This window comes from Myxine glutinosa, chromosome 13 (assembly GCF_964187855.1).
Source record: "Myxine glutinosa chromosome 13, kmMyxGlut1.1, whole genome shotgun sequence".
NCBI classification, from domain to species: domain Eukaryota; kingdom Metazoa; phylum Chordata; class Myxini; order Myxiniformes; family Myxinidae; genus Myxine; species Myxine glutinosa.
Genome location: NC_136273.1, coordinates 50,233,228 through 50,248,550, shown reverse-complemented (window position 1 = coordinate 50,248,550; position 15,323 = coordinate 50,233,228). Strand labels below are relative to the sequence as shown.

At 40.8% G+C, this 15,323-nt stretch overlaps 1 protein-coding gene across 4 annotated transcripts in view; it reads right to left on the bottom strand.

The window, feature by feature from the left end:
• LOC137438919 (arf-GAP with SH3 domain, ANK repeat and PH domain-containing protein 1) overlaps positions 1–15,323 on the bottom strand; it is a 201,654-nt gene that overhangs the window by 107,229 nt on the left and 79,102 nt on the right. For all 4 annotated transcript variants that reach the window (XM_068134393.2, XM_078767435.1, XM_078767434.1 and 1 more), the window contains exon 2: positions 4,439–4,511. In XM_068134393.2, coding sequence (XP_067990494.1) covers positions 4,439–4,511 — 73 coding nt within the window. The remainder of the gene's footprint in view (positions 1–4,438; positions 4,512–15,323) is intronic.

The following is a 15,323-nucleotide window of genomic DNA, read 5'->3' as shown; positions in this document are numbered from 1 at the left end:
AGCCCGGTTGTACGATTTGGCCTGCATGTTATTTTGAGCTGTATTCTCTCCAAAAACGGAACTCTCCGCCCACACCTCCGTAAGACCAGAGTCTGCAAAATGATTTCCAATCACACACATGAAATTCTTGACAATGTGGAACCCCCCAAGTCGCAAGAATATCGTTTTGCATTCATTACTGTTTGCCCACTGTATTTCCTTGGCCTTGCAGTACAGCTGCTGGTCCAGAGTAATGACTGTGGACTGGCCAGGATTTATAATGTTGGAAATCCTCAGGCATCGCATCATAACTGTCCACAGCGTGTCGTTCTCGTGGGCCGGGGCGTTGAGGAGCGGCAAATACCCGATTGTGCAGAGCTCGTGTTTGTCTTATGTTGTAACTTGGTTGAACCCGGTCCACGCTGGCACATCATCACTGTTAGAGCCATAGATGCGAGAGAGAATCCAGGCCATATCTCGGGCAGAAGCTTCGTCAGACACCTGATCATCTGGGGTAAACATCGTCTCATTCAAGGTGGCTGTGAATTTAGGATCTTCTCGAGAAGATTGGCGAGTGACTTTCTCCAAACGATGAAGTTCGGGAGGGACCTTCAAGGACCTTGACTTTCCAAGAGGAAGTACTTCCTGTTGCTGATGTTGAGGGGTCCCTCTCTGGTAAACTACCATCTGCGTCGCATGAAACGTCCCCATACCATCTAACGTTTCTTCGATAATGTCGATGTTATCAGCAGCGTATTGGCAAAACTTGTTGGATGATATATTTGAAGGGACAGGAGTATTGTTGCAATCTGCGAAGTGTTGCAGATTTTGAACTCCAAGAGTTGTGTCCAGTCTACGTATCTGGTCATAGCTGGGACAGTGTCCTGCGTGATGGATGAGTTCAATCAACGATTTTGAACGTGTTGCCTGATGAATTGCTAGGCCAAGTCCAACGTGTTTTGGTGTGAGCGTTTTGTGCTTCGACACTGCGTAGACTAGGTCTTGACTTATGCTCAAAGCAGTTCGCTTCACAAATTTATCGTCAGCCTGTCCGTCCACTTCCCCAGACAGCAAAATACTGAGGAATAGAAACAAGCTCTCCGGTACAATCTTTTCGGCACTCTCCTTACTAACTGACGTGCAATTATTTAGGCCTGGACGAGAACTGATGTCACCTCTAATGCGTAACGCGCAGTGATGCAAGGTCAACAACTCTTCTGTCTCTGAGCGCGAGAACTGGGTTGGCCTAAGATCATCCATATTTCTCTTTGTCTCCATTTCATCCGAACGCCTTTTCTGTGTCTGAACAGCGATCTTAGATGACAGTGTGGAAAACAACAATTGTGGTTGATGTGGATCGAGTTGAGGTTCAAAGTTGATCTGTCCTGGAAGAAGTCGGTGTAGTTTCTCTTTGAGGCGGGATTTATTGTCCCGGTATGGTCCAGCGTCAATGCCGAATTCGCTGAGCAAAGACCTGTACCTTTCCCAAACGTCTAGAAGCGTATAGATTTCACCTCGGGCCAGTCCAGTCGATACTTCAGATGCGACTTTCTCAAAGCAGATATCTCTGGACGTTTGAGTTGTGCTTGTACTAGATTTTGATGCTTTTCTATTGAACTGTACATAACACTTAAGATGATACCTGGCATCAGCAGCCACGAGATCACTTACTCCTGCCAGGCGACACCGCAACACACGGTCTGTTTGAGCTCCTTGGAGAATTTTGTCAGAAACATCAAAGGTAGCGACCAAATACGTTTGTTTGCAACTTTTCTCTTGGCAGAAAAAGCACAAATCAGTGTCCATAATGGACAGTTTACTGCGTAGAGATGGTCTCGGTGGTGAACTTGTCTCAGGTGCACTGCTTGAGGTGGCAAGAGTGCTTTCATATTTTTTCCTGAGTCGAGTTATTTTGAACGAACTTGTAAACGTCGAATAGCAGTCTTTGTGATTCAGGACTTCAGTCTGTTTTGTGATTTCCTTAAAGTCAATGTTTTGAATTCTTTCAACAGTGTGCCAGTCCTCAGAGTCATTGTACTTCTTGCGCTCTGCAGCGGCTTCACGGACTCTTTGAATTCCGGCGTCTCCGAGGTTTCTCGTTGGTTTCTTTGGGTCTCTGTTTTGACAGAAGATGCAGAGGGTCCAGTCAGTACTTGTGTCAGAAACCCGCTTTTGGCTCTGGCATTTTACCTTGGATTCCATGTTGAAGCTCAACTCAGTTCACCACATCCTGCAAACATCAGAAATTGCATAATATGATAGCCAGTTTCTGCCGGCATTTTTACGTGGCGTCCCGACCGTGCCGTCCCATTACTGCCGTAATGTCGAATCCTATAAAAAATTGAAATTTGTGCAGGCCGACTTCACGATAGCCGGACTGCGGGCTGTAGGTATCAAACTTTTCAATCAGCGTTTTCCCGTCGCAAAGATGTCCGTGTTCAAGCCAAAAAAGATCAATGCTGCACCTGTATAGCTGGTGAAAAGCTGAAGTTCATCTCAAACATCGGTCATCGGTCTGAACATCAGGCAACACTGACGCTGAACGGAAGCGGAAACACCGGAAGTGAAGCTGACCTGATAACGAGGCACTTCCGGCCGCGCCCAACATGGTGGATACGAACAGAAAATACGTGAATCTTTCCATAATGAGTTTCAAGTTTGTGAGAGGTTTAACGCCTAATGATTTGGTGAAATTATGTTTTAAACACATATGCTAAAATCACATTATGCTAAAATAATTTATTATATAATAAATGATTTTAACATGTGATTAAAACATAATATCTTTGCATCAATATATTTAGGACAATTCATATATTTAGAACAATTCATAGGTATCAATGAGTTACAAATGCAACCTTTCAGAACCATATTTTTGGTAAAGGTTAACATATTTTTCTTAATAGTCAAATCTGACTATTGTATATAAATATGCACATAACTTTATCAAATATGTATAGTTTGGCATGATATTTGCAGGACATCTTACTGGTATCACTGGAGTAAAATATACCAAACTACACAAACATACCCACAGTAAAAGTCAAGATAAGTCGCGTGATTTGAAAATTAACAGAGTTCAGCTTTGAGATTTTTTGTACATTTTTGTGACTGATCTGTATATAACTTTATCAATTCGTTATGGAATGGCCTAATACTTCTTGGACACTTTACTGGTATTGCTGCGATGATATATGTCAAATTTCAGAACCACAGCTTCAGTACAACTTAAGTTATCAGACATTTTCTAAGTTATACATTTTCTATTTGTCCGGCCATTTTGTTTTTGGTATAAAAAAATTAAAAAGGCCCAAATCAATGGGCATCCACCTGAAATATGTTCAGTATGGGTCATATTAACTAGCTGACATGGATGCCTGCTCCTAACATTCCGTACCCCCTGAAGTGGAATTTGAACATTTTTCCACCAGTCTAGTAGCACAATGCATAATTTGGAAAATCATACCAGTGTTGTTTCACTAAAAAAAGTACAAGTCTAATAATAAAATATTGAAAAATATATGATTTTTTTTCGATAATTGATTTTTATAATAATTAATCTAAAACAAAATGCTTCATATTATTTTTTATTTAGACGGTACACATCGGACGTATATTTAGTCGTCAACCGCACATCGATAGCTAGTATAGAAGTCCAGATACACGTGCAACAATGTACCCCACCAAATGGGCATTTTCGAGCTGGGTGGTTTCAAAGATGGCGTCCATCCGGGCACTAAGCTACCGTTCTCAGATGTCCATCACACCTTTTCTGACACTTGAGACATTGGTCTAATGGAAAATCATAATGAGAATTACTCCCCCCGCCGGAGCATTACTTTTGGTCTGGCTCAAGGACTAATGTAAAGTTTGAACATCTATCGAAATTATCGAATGGATTTCGATAGAACATTTTTTTACAGGGATTGGGCCGTTCAAAAATTATGTAACGCTTTTTTTTTTTTTTTAGAGAGGCACCTACGAACTCCATTAAACCTTACTATTAATTTAACACTCGACTCAAACAACTTGTACAACAAAACGGAGCAGTGTATAGTCAACAGAGGCCTACAGGCCTGTGTTAGGTCCACGAAGAAACAAGATGGTGGCAATATCATTTCATCTCCGTGCTATGGTGGGTGGAGTCAAGCGCATCACAGATGTATGTGGGTGTGGTCCGGCAGCTGACCGACCAATGGGTGCACATTTCAAACATCGATCCCCAACAAAAACCCCAACAACAACAAAACCGTTTGTTTTCATCAAGAGGCATAATTTCTATTGCTACCAATTGGCTAATATTATGAGTTGGCTATGCAGGGAACCATCAGCGATCTGTGATCGCAGCCCTCTCGTCTCTATGCAAATTATTTTCAGGTTTTATGGAAAACTAGACAGGGACACATTTTCAATGTACGACTGTGGCAGAGGAAGCAAAAGATGGATAAAATATACATACTCAGACCAGAGTTGTGGATTGCTTTCAAGCATTTCTTCATCTTTTGCAAGACATTGCGGTCTGCATCCAAGCTCTGGAAGGTAGAAGTGAATATGATAAATGGTCATTACAAACAGCCCAAAATTCATTGCCATAACGAGTATATATTTATTGGAATGATCAATAATAAGCAAAAGTGCAGTCTCGCCAGGGTCTATTAGAAAGTCTACACCCCATTCAAATTTTTCACCTTTTGTTGCCTTCTAGCCTGGAATTCAATTGCATTAAATCAGACTTTTTCCACCTTTATTTACACATTGTAACCCACAACGTCCAAGTGAAAAACAAATTCAACAAATTTCAGAAAATTAATAAAAAATACAAAAGTAGAATGTCTTGTTGGATAAGTGTCCCCCCTCCCTTGAGTTCATACTTGGTGGAAGCACCTTTGACAGCAATTACAGCTGTGAGTCTGTTGGGATAGGTCTCTACCAAGTTTGCACACCTTGATCGGGCAATATTTTCCCATTCTTCTGCAAAAACCTATTCAAGCTCAGTGAATTTGCATGGGGAGTGTTGATAGACAGCAATCTTCAAGTTATGTCACAGATTTTCCCATTCTGTCCGAATGTCAATCTTCAAGTTCTTCAAACTTCAAGTTATGTCAATCACAGATTTTCCCATTAATTTCCCATTCTGTCAATATTTTCCCATTCTTCTGCAAAAACCTGTTCAAGCTCAGTGAATTTGCGTGGGGAGTGTTGATAGACAGCAATCTTCAAGTTATGTCACAGATTTTCGATTGCATTTAGGCCGGGGCTCTGAATGGGACTCTCAAGGACATCTATCTCTTCGTTCCTTAGCCACTCGAGTGTAGCTTTGGCTGTGTGATTCGGGTCATTGTCATGCTGAAAGGTGAGCTTCCGTCCCAATTTCAGCTTTTTTTCAGAGGGTAGCAGGTTTTCCTCAAGAATTTTTCTATATTTTTCTCCATCCATTTTCTCTTCTATCCTAACAAATGTCTCTGTCCCTGATGATGAGAAACATCCCCAGAACATGATGCTGCCACCACCATGCTTCAGAGTAGGGATGGTGCTCTTTGGGTGATGTGCTGTGTTGGGTTTGCACCAAACGTAACATTTTGCATTTAGACCAACATTCTTTATCCCGGAGGTCTTTTGAAAGCTCCTTGGTGCTCATGGTTGAGCCTTTGCTGTGAAATGCACTACCCAGCAGAGGAAACCTACATGAACAGCTGATTTTATTCTGAAATAATCAGAATCATTACAATTTAACACAGGTGGAGGCCAATTAACTTGGTGTGTGATTTTGAAGGTGATTGGTTGCACCTGAGCGAATTTCATTGACCATTACTGACATTGTGTTTGGTTTCTGGTTCACCAGTTCTTCAATTAGCTTCAAAGTTAGTTACATATATTCTTCATATTCTCAGTCTTTGTCAGTGCCAAAAGACACACACTTGTTATATTTTCACTTACAGACATACATACACTTATATTTTCCATGCCAAAGACTTTTTTTTTTTTTTTTTTTTTTTTGTATACAAGATCGAGGCTCGTGAACGAGCTAACATTAATCACACAAAAAGTCAAACCAACACATAAAACAAAAAATAAGGGGAGCGGTAGACAAGATGGGGAGAGAGGGGAAAGGACACAAACACATTTGAGAGCAGGGACATCGGGAGAAATGTGGGAGGGGGAGGGCTTGGGGGGAGGTGGGAGAGGTATAAAACATATGAACACTGCAAGGACTTCCAGGAAAGAAGTTGGAATTTCAAAAAAAGTGTATCTGGGGTGAATTAGCGGGGGTAGAAAAGATCAAGGTTTTGGATAGCGGAAGATAAGAGATGGTGGTGAACAGCTGTTTTAAAGACCTGGAGGGAGGAGTGCGATTGAAGGGAGTGGGGGAGTTTGTTCCAGAGGCGGGAGAAAAGGGGAATGAAAGAGTGAAGGTGAGCAGAGAGCCTAGATTTTGGCAGTTTAACCATAAGAGGGTTGCAGGCAGATCTTGTGCGACCTGAATGAATATTGGGGGGACAGAGCACAGAGAGAGCTGGGGGAGCAAGGCCGGAGAGGTAGCGGGAGACAAGATGGGGAGAGAGAGGGTGGCAAAGTCTAATCATAAAGATTATGCCCCTGCCATTAATCCCCCCAACCCCCCCCCTCCCCCTACAAGGGTATTCCAACATGGTGGATGCTTTCCCTGTGAGCACGTGCTGCAGCTGCACTCTAGTTGCATATGCAGCTTGGTTTGCATGCCCCTAATGCCGCCTCGGGATAAAGAAGCAAGGCCGTGAGCTTACAATATGTTCATCAAATAAAAATACTCAAGTTTTAAAGTGACATGTATTTGAGCACTATTTTCAAGATTTCATGATGACAATTATCTCGTCAATAGCTGAAAGTTGTGTCGAACCAACAATTGTTTTGGGAAAATGAAATAAACGTGTTCATATATGATGAGGTTTTTCTTAAGCAAACATGAAAATTGTCCAAGTATTATTGTCCAAGTTAGGCAGATGATTGACTCGCTGACAGGAGTGTTGTTTGTCTGTTTGATCTTGTCTTGATCATATAAAGGGGTGCCAATTTGATTCATACACCTGCATGAAGAAGTAAATGTATTATATATGCCAGATGTAGGGCGCCCCTTTATTTGAACTTTTCAAGAGCTTGACGGTACTTGGTTCCTCCTAAGAATACAGGGGTAGTACAGTATGCACACGAGATTTTTTTTGAATGTCCTTTCTTTTCTATTGTTCAACATTTTCTTTAAGCAATGGAATGTCTTTTATTTTCTCTACTTTGCCACATGGCACATACCCTTATATAAAGGGGCCTTTTCTATGCCCCTGCTATTTTGCACAAGATACATTGTACTTGCACAAGATACCTTACTTGCATTGCATTGCACAAGACACCTTACTTGAAAAAGTAAGGGGAAAAAATACTCAACCCAGACAGGATTCAAACACCAAAATCTGCAGCTTGGGAGTCTGATGCTTCATCCATTAGGCTATTGAGCCAGCACATTATAATATATATGTATATATATATATATATATATATATATATATATATATATATATATATATATATATATATATGTTGAAAATTGGTATAAATTGTGTATATATGCATAATATACCAGTAGAAGCCGACAAACAAGTTCACACTTGGGGGGAGATAGAGGATTCTTTATCATTACTGATCATTATGTTTGAGACATTCTAGTTTTGTATTTTGAATTACTTTTCTGAAATTGGCAGAATTTGTTTTTCACTTGGAAGTTGTGGGTTATGACATGGAAATAAAGGTGGGAAAAGTCTGATTTAATGTATTTTAATTCCAGGCTATAAGGCAACAAAAGGTGAAAAATTTGAAAGGGGGTGTAGACTTTCCATAGACACTGTAAATCAATGTAGATCAAAGAATGAATGATCTTTTTTGAAGGAGGTATGCGCCTGGACTCACACTCACTAATACACAGACAGACTAGTCGTTTGTGGACAGGGAAAGGCTAATTAGCATATATAACTGCACTAATATTGCATGATAAATGCAATACTGAGCATTCAACAATTCAGAGTCTCCCTGAGTTATATAAATTACAATAGATCTGAGAATATTGTTATGAATCTAGTCGAGGGAGGCGATTGCAATCACCGCTGTGAGAGGTGAGGAAAGCGTGTTATTTGCCGCACCACATAGATGGACCTTTGTTTGCTGACGTGGATATACGCCATAATAATAGACACGAATAACGATGCTGAGAAAAATGTTCACACCCAATTGATCAGTGCCACAACCAATCAATGAGTCAGGGGAAAAATAGGCAAACCCAATTGGTCAGTGCCGTGACCAATCAACGGGCATATTGCTGACATAGCTGCAGTCACACAACCTCTATTTATTATTGTAGATGTATCAAACATGCATTTGGAAAGATATATTCTCCCCCACCCAATGCTTATATCCAAGCTGCACCTTGCTTCCCCTCCCCTTCCCTACAATCTTAAGCTTTCCCAGATGTGCATCTGTCTTTATGTATTTTTCCATCCCAAGCAGCAATCAGCATGGCCAAAAGCAGCAACGACAAAGTGGGCTCGATGTCACGACATGCTGTTAGACATGACTATATATGTGGACATCTGGCAGCCTCAAATGGTAGCGTGAAATTTCCCCGACTTGTCAGCCAATCAATGCAGCCCATAGACCATCGTCTGATGGGCTGCGTCCGCCAATGGACATGAGCTGAGGGTGGTCCAATATGCTTCGCAGGAGAATATAAAGTGCTAAGTGTGTGGTTGTACACATTGCTCATCCCTGATGCTTCTGACCGGGGTTGCTGTTCATGCTGGGTTTGTGGTTGGTTGGTGCATTGTTGCGGTGGAGAGATTATTATTATTTTTTTTTTTGGATACTGAATCGAGGCTCGTGAAAGAGCTGACATTTACTTCACAAACAAATCAACCAGACAGACAAAATATATAAAAAGAGGGAGCGGAAGACAAGATGGGGAGAGAAGGGGAAGCACACAAACACTTGAGAGCACACAACATTTGAGAGCAGGGAGCTGTGTGGGAGGGGGAGGGCTTGGGGGGAGGAGGCGTGGGAAGGGAGGGGGGGGGGAATCATACAAGGCATTGCTAGTACTGGCACTGAAGCACACCACAGCATGCACACGGGACCCACACCGCATGTACGAATATATAGCAACATGGAACAGGTTTTCCCTCTTGTCTTCTTCTTCTTCTTCATCTTCTTCGTCTCTCTCTCTCTCTCTCTCTCTCTCTCTCTCTCTCTCTCTCTCGTTCTTTCTTTTCCTGTCTCTGCTCCATGTTGCTCAAGAGAATGGATAAGTATATTCATTCAAGCAAACGTGGTTCCTGGGGCGCACCGTTTCATTTAAGGCTGGTTAAAAAAAAATCCTGTTTATCATCGCCGCCCGCCCCATAAAAGTCAAATCTTCTTTTTTTTTCTTTTTTTTTGCTCGCGAAGTCAGTAAAATCCGTTCCCGCTCATGGAATGTCATGAATAAATGACAACCAACATTCTCTTGGTGTTGAACTCTACTCAACATGTATGAGTGCTATAATAGCAGTAGCTGCTGATTGATAGGTGTATAAACGCGAATGTGGAACTCTAGTCAGTAGCTGCTGATGGATAGATACATCTATGAGTGCTATAATAGCAGTAGCTGCTGATGGATAGATACATCTATGAGTGCTATAATAGCAGTAGCTGCTGATATATAGATACATCTATGAGTGCTATAATATCAGTAGCTGCTGATATATAGATACATCTATGAGTGCTATAATAGCAGTAGCTGCTGATGGATAGATACATCTATGAGTGCTATAATAGCAGTAGCTGCTGATATATAGATACATCTATGAGTGCTATAATAGCAGTAGCTGCTGATGGATAGATACATCTATGAGTGCTATAATAGCAGTAGCTGCTGATGGATAGATACATCTATGAGTGCTATAATAGCAGTAGCTGCTGATGGATAGATACATCTATGAGTGCTATAATAACAGTAGCTGCTGATATATAGATACATCTATGAGTGCTATAATAGCAGTAGCTGCTGATGGATAGATACATCTATGAGTGCTATAATAGCAGTAGCTGCTGATGGATAGATACATCTATGAGTGCTATAATAGCAGTAGCTGCTGATGGATAGATACATCTATGAGTGCTATAATAGCAGTAGCTGCTGATATATAGATACATCTATGAGTGCTATAATATCAGTAGCTGCTGATATATAGATACATCTATGAGTGCTATAATAACAGTAGCTGCTGATATATAGATACATCTATGAGTGCTATAATAGCAGTAGCTGCTGATATATAGATACATCTATGAGTGCTATAATAGCAGTAGCTGCTGATGGATAGATACATCTATGAGTGCTATAATAGCAGTAGCTGCTGATGGATAGATACATCTATGAGTGCTATAATAGCAGTAGCTGCTGATGGATAGATACATCTATGAGTGCTATAATAGCAGTAGCTGCTGATATATAGATACATCTATGAGTGCTATAATAGCAGTAGCTGCTGATGGATAGATACATCTATGAGTGCTATAATAGCAGTAGCTGCTGATATATAGATACATCTATGAGTGCTATAATAGCAGTAGCTGCTGATGGATAGATACATCTATGAGTGCTATAATAGCAGTAGCTGCTGATGGATAGATACATCTATGAGTGCTATAATAGCAGTAGCTGCTGATGGATAGATACATCTATGAGTGCTATAATAGCAGTAGCTGCTGATATATAGATACATCTATGAGTGCTATAATAACAGTAGCTGCTGATATATAGATACATCTATGAGTGCTATAATAGTAGTAGCTGCTGATATATAGATACATCTATGAGTGCTATAATAGCAGTAGCTGCTGATGGATAGATACATCTATGAGTGCTATAATAGCAGTAGCTGCTGATGGATAGATACATCTATGAGTGCTATAATAGCAGTAGCTGCTGATATATAGATACATCTATGAGTGCTATAATAGCAGTAGCTGCTGATGGATAGATACATCTATGAGTGCTATAATAGCAGTAGCTGCTGATATATAGATACATCTATGAGTGCTATAATAACAGTAGCTGCTGATATATAGATACATCTATGAGTGCTATAATAGTAGTAGCTGCTGATATATAGATACATCTATGAGTGCTATAATAGCAGTAGCTGCTGATGGATAGATACATCTATGAGTGCTATAATAGCAGTAGCTGCTGATGGATAGATACATCTATGAGTGCTATAATAGCAGTAGCTGCTGATATATAGATATATCTATGAGTGCTATAATAACAGTAGCTGCTGATATATAGATACATCTATGAGTGCTATAATAACAGTAGCTGCTGATATATAGATACATCTATGAGTGCTATAATAACAGTAGCTGCTGATATATAGATACATCTATGAGTGCTATAATAGTAGTATCTGCTGATATATAGATACATCTATGAGTGCTATAATATCAGGAGATGCTGATTGATAGATGTATAAATGCGAACCAGACATTCTTTTGATGTGGTTAATGTCCTCTTCCATGTCTGCCAAACTGCTCAATATGCATGTACCGGTACCATGAAGTGATATTTCGTGGCGAGGAATTCTAGTCAAATATGTATGAATGCTATGGCAATAGCTGCTGATAGATACATGTATGGCAACCGGACATTATTCTTAAAAGCCGAAGTTTTGGTCTACCATTGTTATATGTATAAGCAAATATTAAAAGTAAACAGAACTCAATGTGACATAGGTTTCTTTATTTTCTTTATTTGAATCGTATCAGTGCGTACATACGAAGGATTACTGGTTTAGAAATCATAACATGATTCATCATGTATGTCCGATCAAGTATATTTAAGAAAAAAACATATTGTGCATTGAATAATGCATTAAAATTTCACTCTGAAAAAAAATAAAAACCCCTCCCTCCCTACCCACCTTTTTGAAAAAAAATGATGATAAACAGGAAAAAAAATTTAGCCAGCCTAATGTTCACTTGTTACGTTACAGTCTGTGATCGCTGATGTGTTCTTTTTCTTCATTCTCGCCCAACATGAATTGGGCGAGAGTTGGGCGCCCCACCCTCCCCAACCCCATTTTCTTGTTAATAAATCCCTATTTTGATGAAACTGTGGTTATCATGAGCATGCTCCATAGTGTGTAGACAATTGGCGTAATAATCCGTTTGACAGGCAGATTGGGTACATGCCGTAAGCTCTGGAACTCTACCTTCTCATGTCTTCCCAAACAGTTATGATCTTACCCTTTTCAAAAAGAAGATTTTTTTCTTCCTCAAAAACTTAGACTATGTTCTCTTTCTTCACTTTTATATCAATGTAGTTCTTTTTTAAGGCCTGCTCTCGACGAGAACTCATCGTCCGTGACTGGAGCCCTTAACATTATAAAAAGTGTTATTAGCGGATCGCCGACAAGCTCACTGGGCTATTCCTGTTGGGGGATTGGCTGCAGACGTGTGTTCTGAAATGACGATTTGTGCCAAGTTACTCTGGCAAACATGGAGACTTCTTCGTCCCCTACCCTCGGACACAGCGACTGATCTATATTGAAGTAGATCCGTGTGCAGAGTACAGATGCACACCAATAGCCTCTCAGTGAGGCGAAGAAAGATCAGAAGATTACCCTGTCAATGTTTGCATTAACACGTATCAAAAGAAACAAAGTAGTAGAGAACATCGACAAATTCCATATGCAAGATGGAAAATTGGCTTTGGCAAAATTGCACCCCAACCCCAAAGCTATCCATCCATCGATCCATCGTAAATAAATTGTTTGGACTAGTTCTCCTCTGTTTTTGCAGACCTCCCTCTTGGACCTTCTCACTTCCCACTCCTCATTTGATTAAGAATTATGAAACACGTCAACGATTCCTAAATTTTAAATTAAATGACTCATTCGCTGGGTAATGTAAAAGTGTGCAATTATCAAACAAAAAGCACAAACACAAGGAAAGAAATAATAAATAGAGTATTAGCACAACTGTGACCATTACTTGGTAAACAGCTATGTTGGCATTCACACTAACATCCAAAGTACTTCACAAGTTTGAGATGAGGTTTTCAGCGTTTCCACCATTTATCACAGTTGATTTCCAGCAAGAGAGCACATGAGCTCGCGCAGGAGTGACTGCAACTCCTGTTGGAATACCAAAAGCCAATGCTTCATCTCAACCGTTTCCTTACTCAAATACCCAAAGTCAATGTTGGACTCGACCAAAGAGTAATTTTCAAAATGAGAAAAATAACAGATTTGTCAACGCCAAGTGCGAGCAAACATTTCCCTCGTAGTTCCCATTTGTTTGGCATATTGACAGAAAAATGAACTCTCTTGGCATGCGGAAAGGCTGGCAACAAATGGATAAACGCCCACGGGTAGAACATACCTTGACCACAAAGGCTTCGTTTCATATGGTGGGAAACCGCAGGGATGATAAAAATGCAACCATCACTCAACGCTTCGCTGCCCGCTCTATGCTCGAATACGGTAGAATATGACCACAGCTCGACATCAGCTGACAATTCAAATGGGAAACATTATTGAATGACCCTTGTCAGGCTGCAATGCAGGCAACCGGCAGGTTTGGCCCAATTGAGCTCCAATTCGAACACATCCGCAAACTAGAACGGCATTCGGTAGAAAGCATACCTCCGCATGGTTGGCCATATCCATCAATGGTGAAGAATCACTTAAAAAATTAAAAAATTATCATATCCGAATCCATATTCAGATCTTCACCAAAATCAAATCGAATCGTCCTTGTCAGACACCCGACCGGTCCAAAAAGTTTCGTCCAAATCCGTCTGCAACTTCTTGAGATATCCTGCTATGTATCGTTTTTGGCCCCGTCTCCCAATGGTGAAGAATCACTTAAAAAATTCTCGTAGCCGGATCCGAATCTTCACCAAAATCTAATAATTTCGTCCTTGTCACATACACTACATCTCTGCCAAATTTCGTCCGAATCCGTCCACAACTTTTTGAGATATTTTGTTCATAAACAAACGGACAGACAGGGGTGAAAACATAACCTCCATCCACCTTTAGTGGCACAGGTAATAAACTGCCGCGAAATGCCCTGCATGCCGGTATTATATGGATGCTTTGGAAAAGGAAGAAATGACGATTCATGAACAATCAGCACACACATTCTCATTCTCATGTACCATACTCTGTTACAGGGCTTCGATGCTGCCAAAGCAGTCTCTTGGCAAGGGTTATACTGGGTGGTTTGCCATTGCCTTCCCAGCAGCAGTCATGGCAGGAATTTGGAATTTGTTCAGGGTGCTGGTGAAAGCTCGTCCACTCTTCGCAAAGGACACCGTGTGATCTTTAACGTCCATCAGCTATTTCCGGCAGACGGGATGCACAGGTCAACGTCCATCGGAGGGATGCCACGCACATTGATGAACCGCTCTGCTTGTGAAACACCGGGAGAACAGTTTATAGCTGGTCGGGATTCGAACCCAGGATAGACGGCTTTGAGGTGAGTGAGCCTACTTCTAGAAACTAGACCATCCAGCCAGCCCTTACCTAACACACACACACACACACACACACACACACACACACACACACACACACACACACACACACACACACACACACACACACACACACACACACACACACACACACACACACACACACACACACACACACACACACACCTACCGACCACCTCAATAAGTCATTCATTCAATGGTTAAAGTAGGCCGACACCAAGAACAAGAATTACGTTTCCTTTAAAAATGAAAGTGCATTTCAAACATTGTCACAACTGTGCATTCAAATTACCTTTTTGATCTCTCACGCATTGATGATGCACAGAACGGGGTGGAGAATGGGTTCAAGAGTGTTGATGTGGAAATTACATTTTGGAATGGTGGTACGAACTTCGGGATGTATTCCTGGAAAATCTTTATATATTAACCACAGTGCAGACAGTCTGCAAAGAACAACTTGCAGTTGGGAGAATTCATATTCGAGAGTAAAAACCACCGAGTGAACCTCCTTCACCAACTGTAGCTGTCGCCTATATGGGAAAAGCTCTTGAGATTCAACCACTGACTGGTCTTTGTCTGAGATTATCTAGGCAACATGTGCCAGGTTAGATATGCTCCAATGGGTTATTGAGAAAGGGAAAACAAGGGGGCAAGGGGGTAACATGTCCACAAATACAACGTTAATAAATAAATACAATTACGTCCCCACAATGAAACCCAAACCCAAACCCTAACAATTCAGTAACATGCCCACAAATACAATGCCAATAAATAAATACAATTA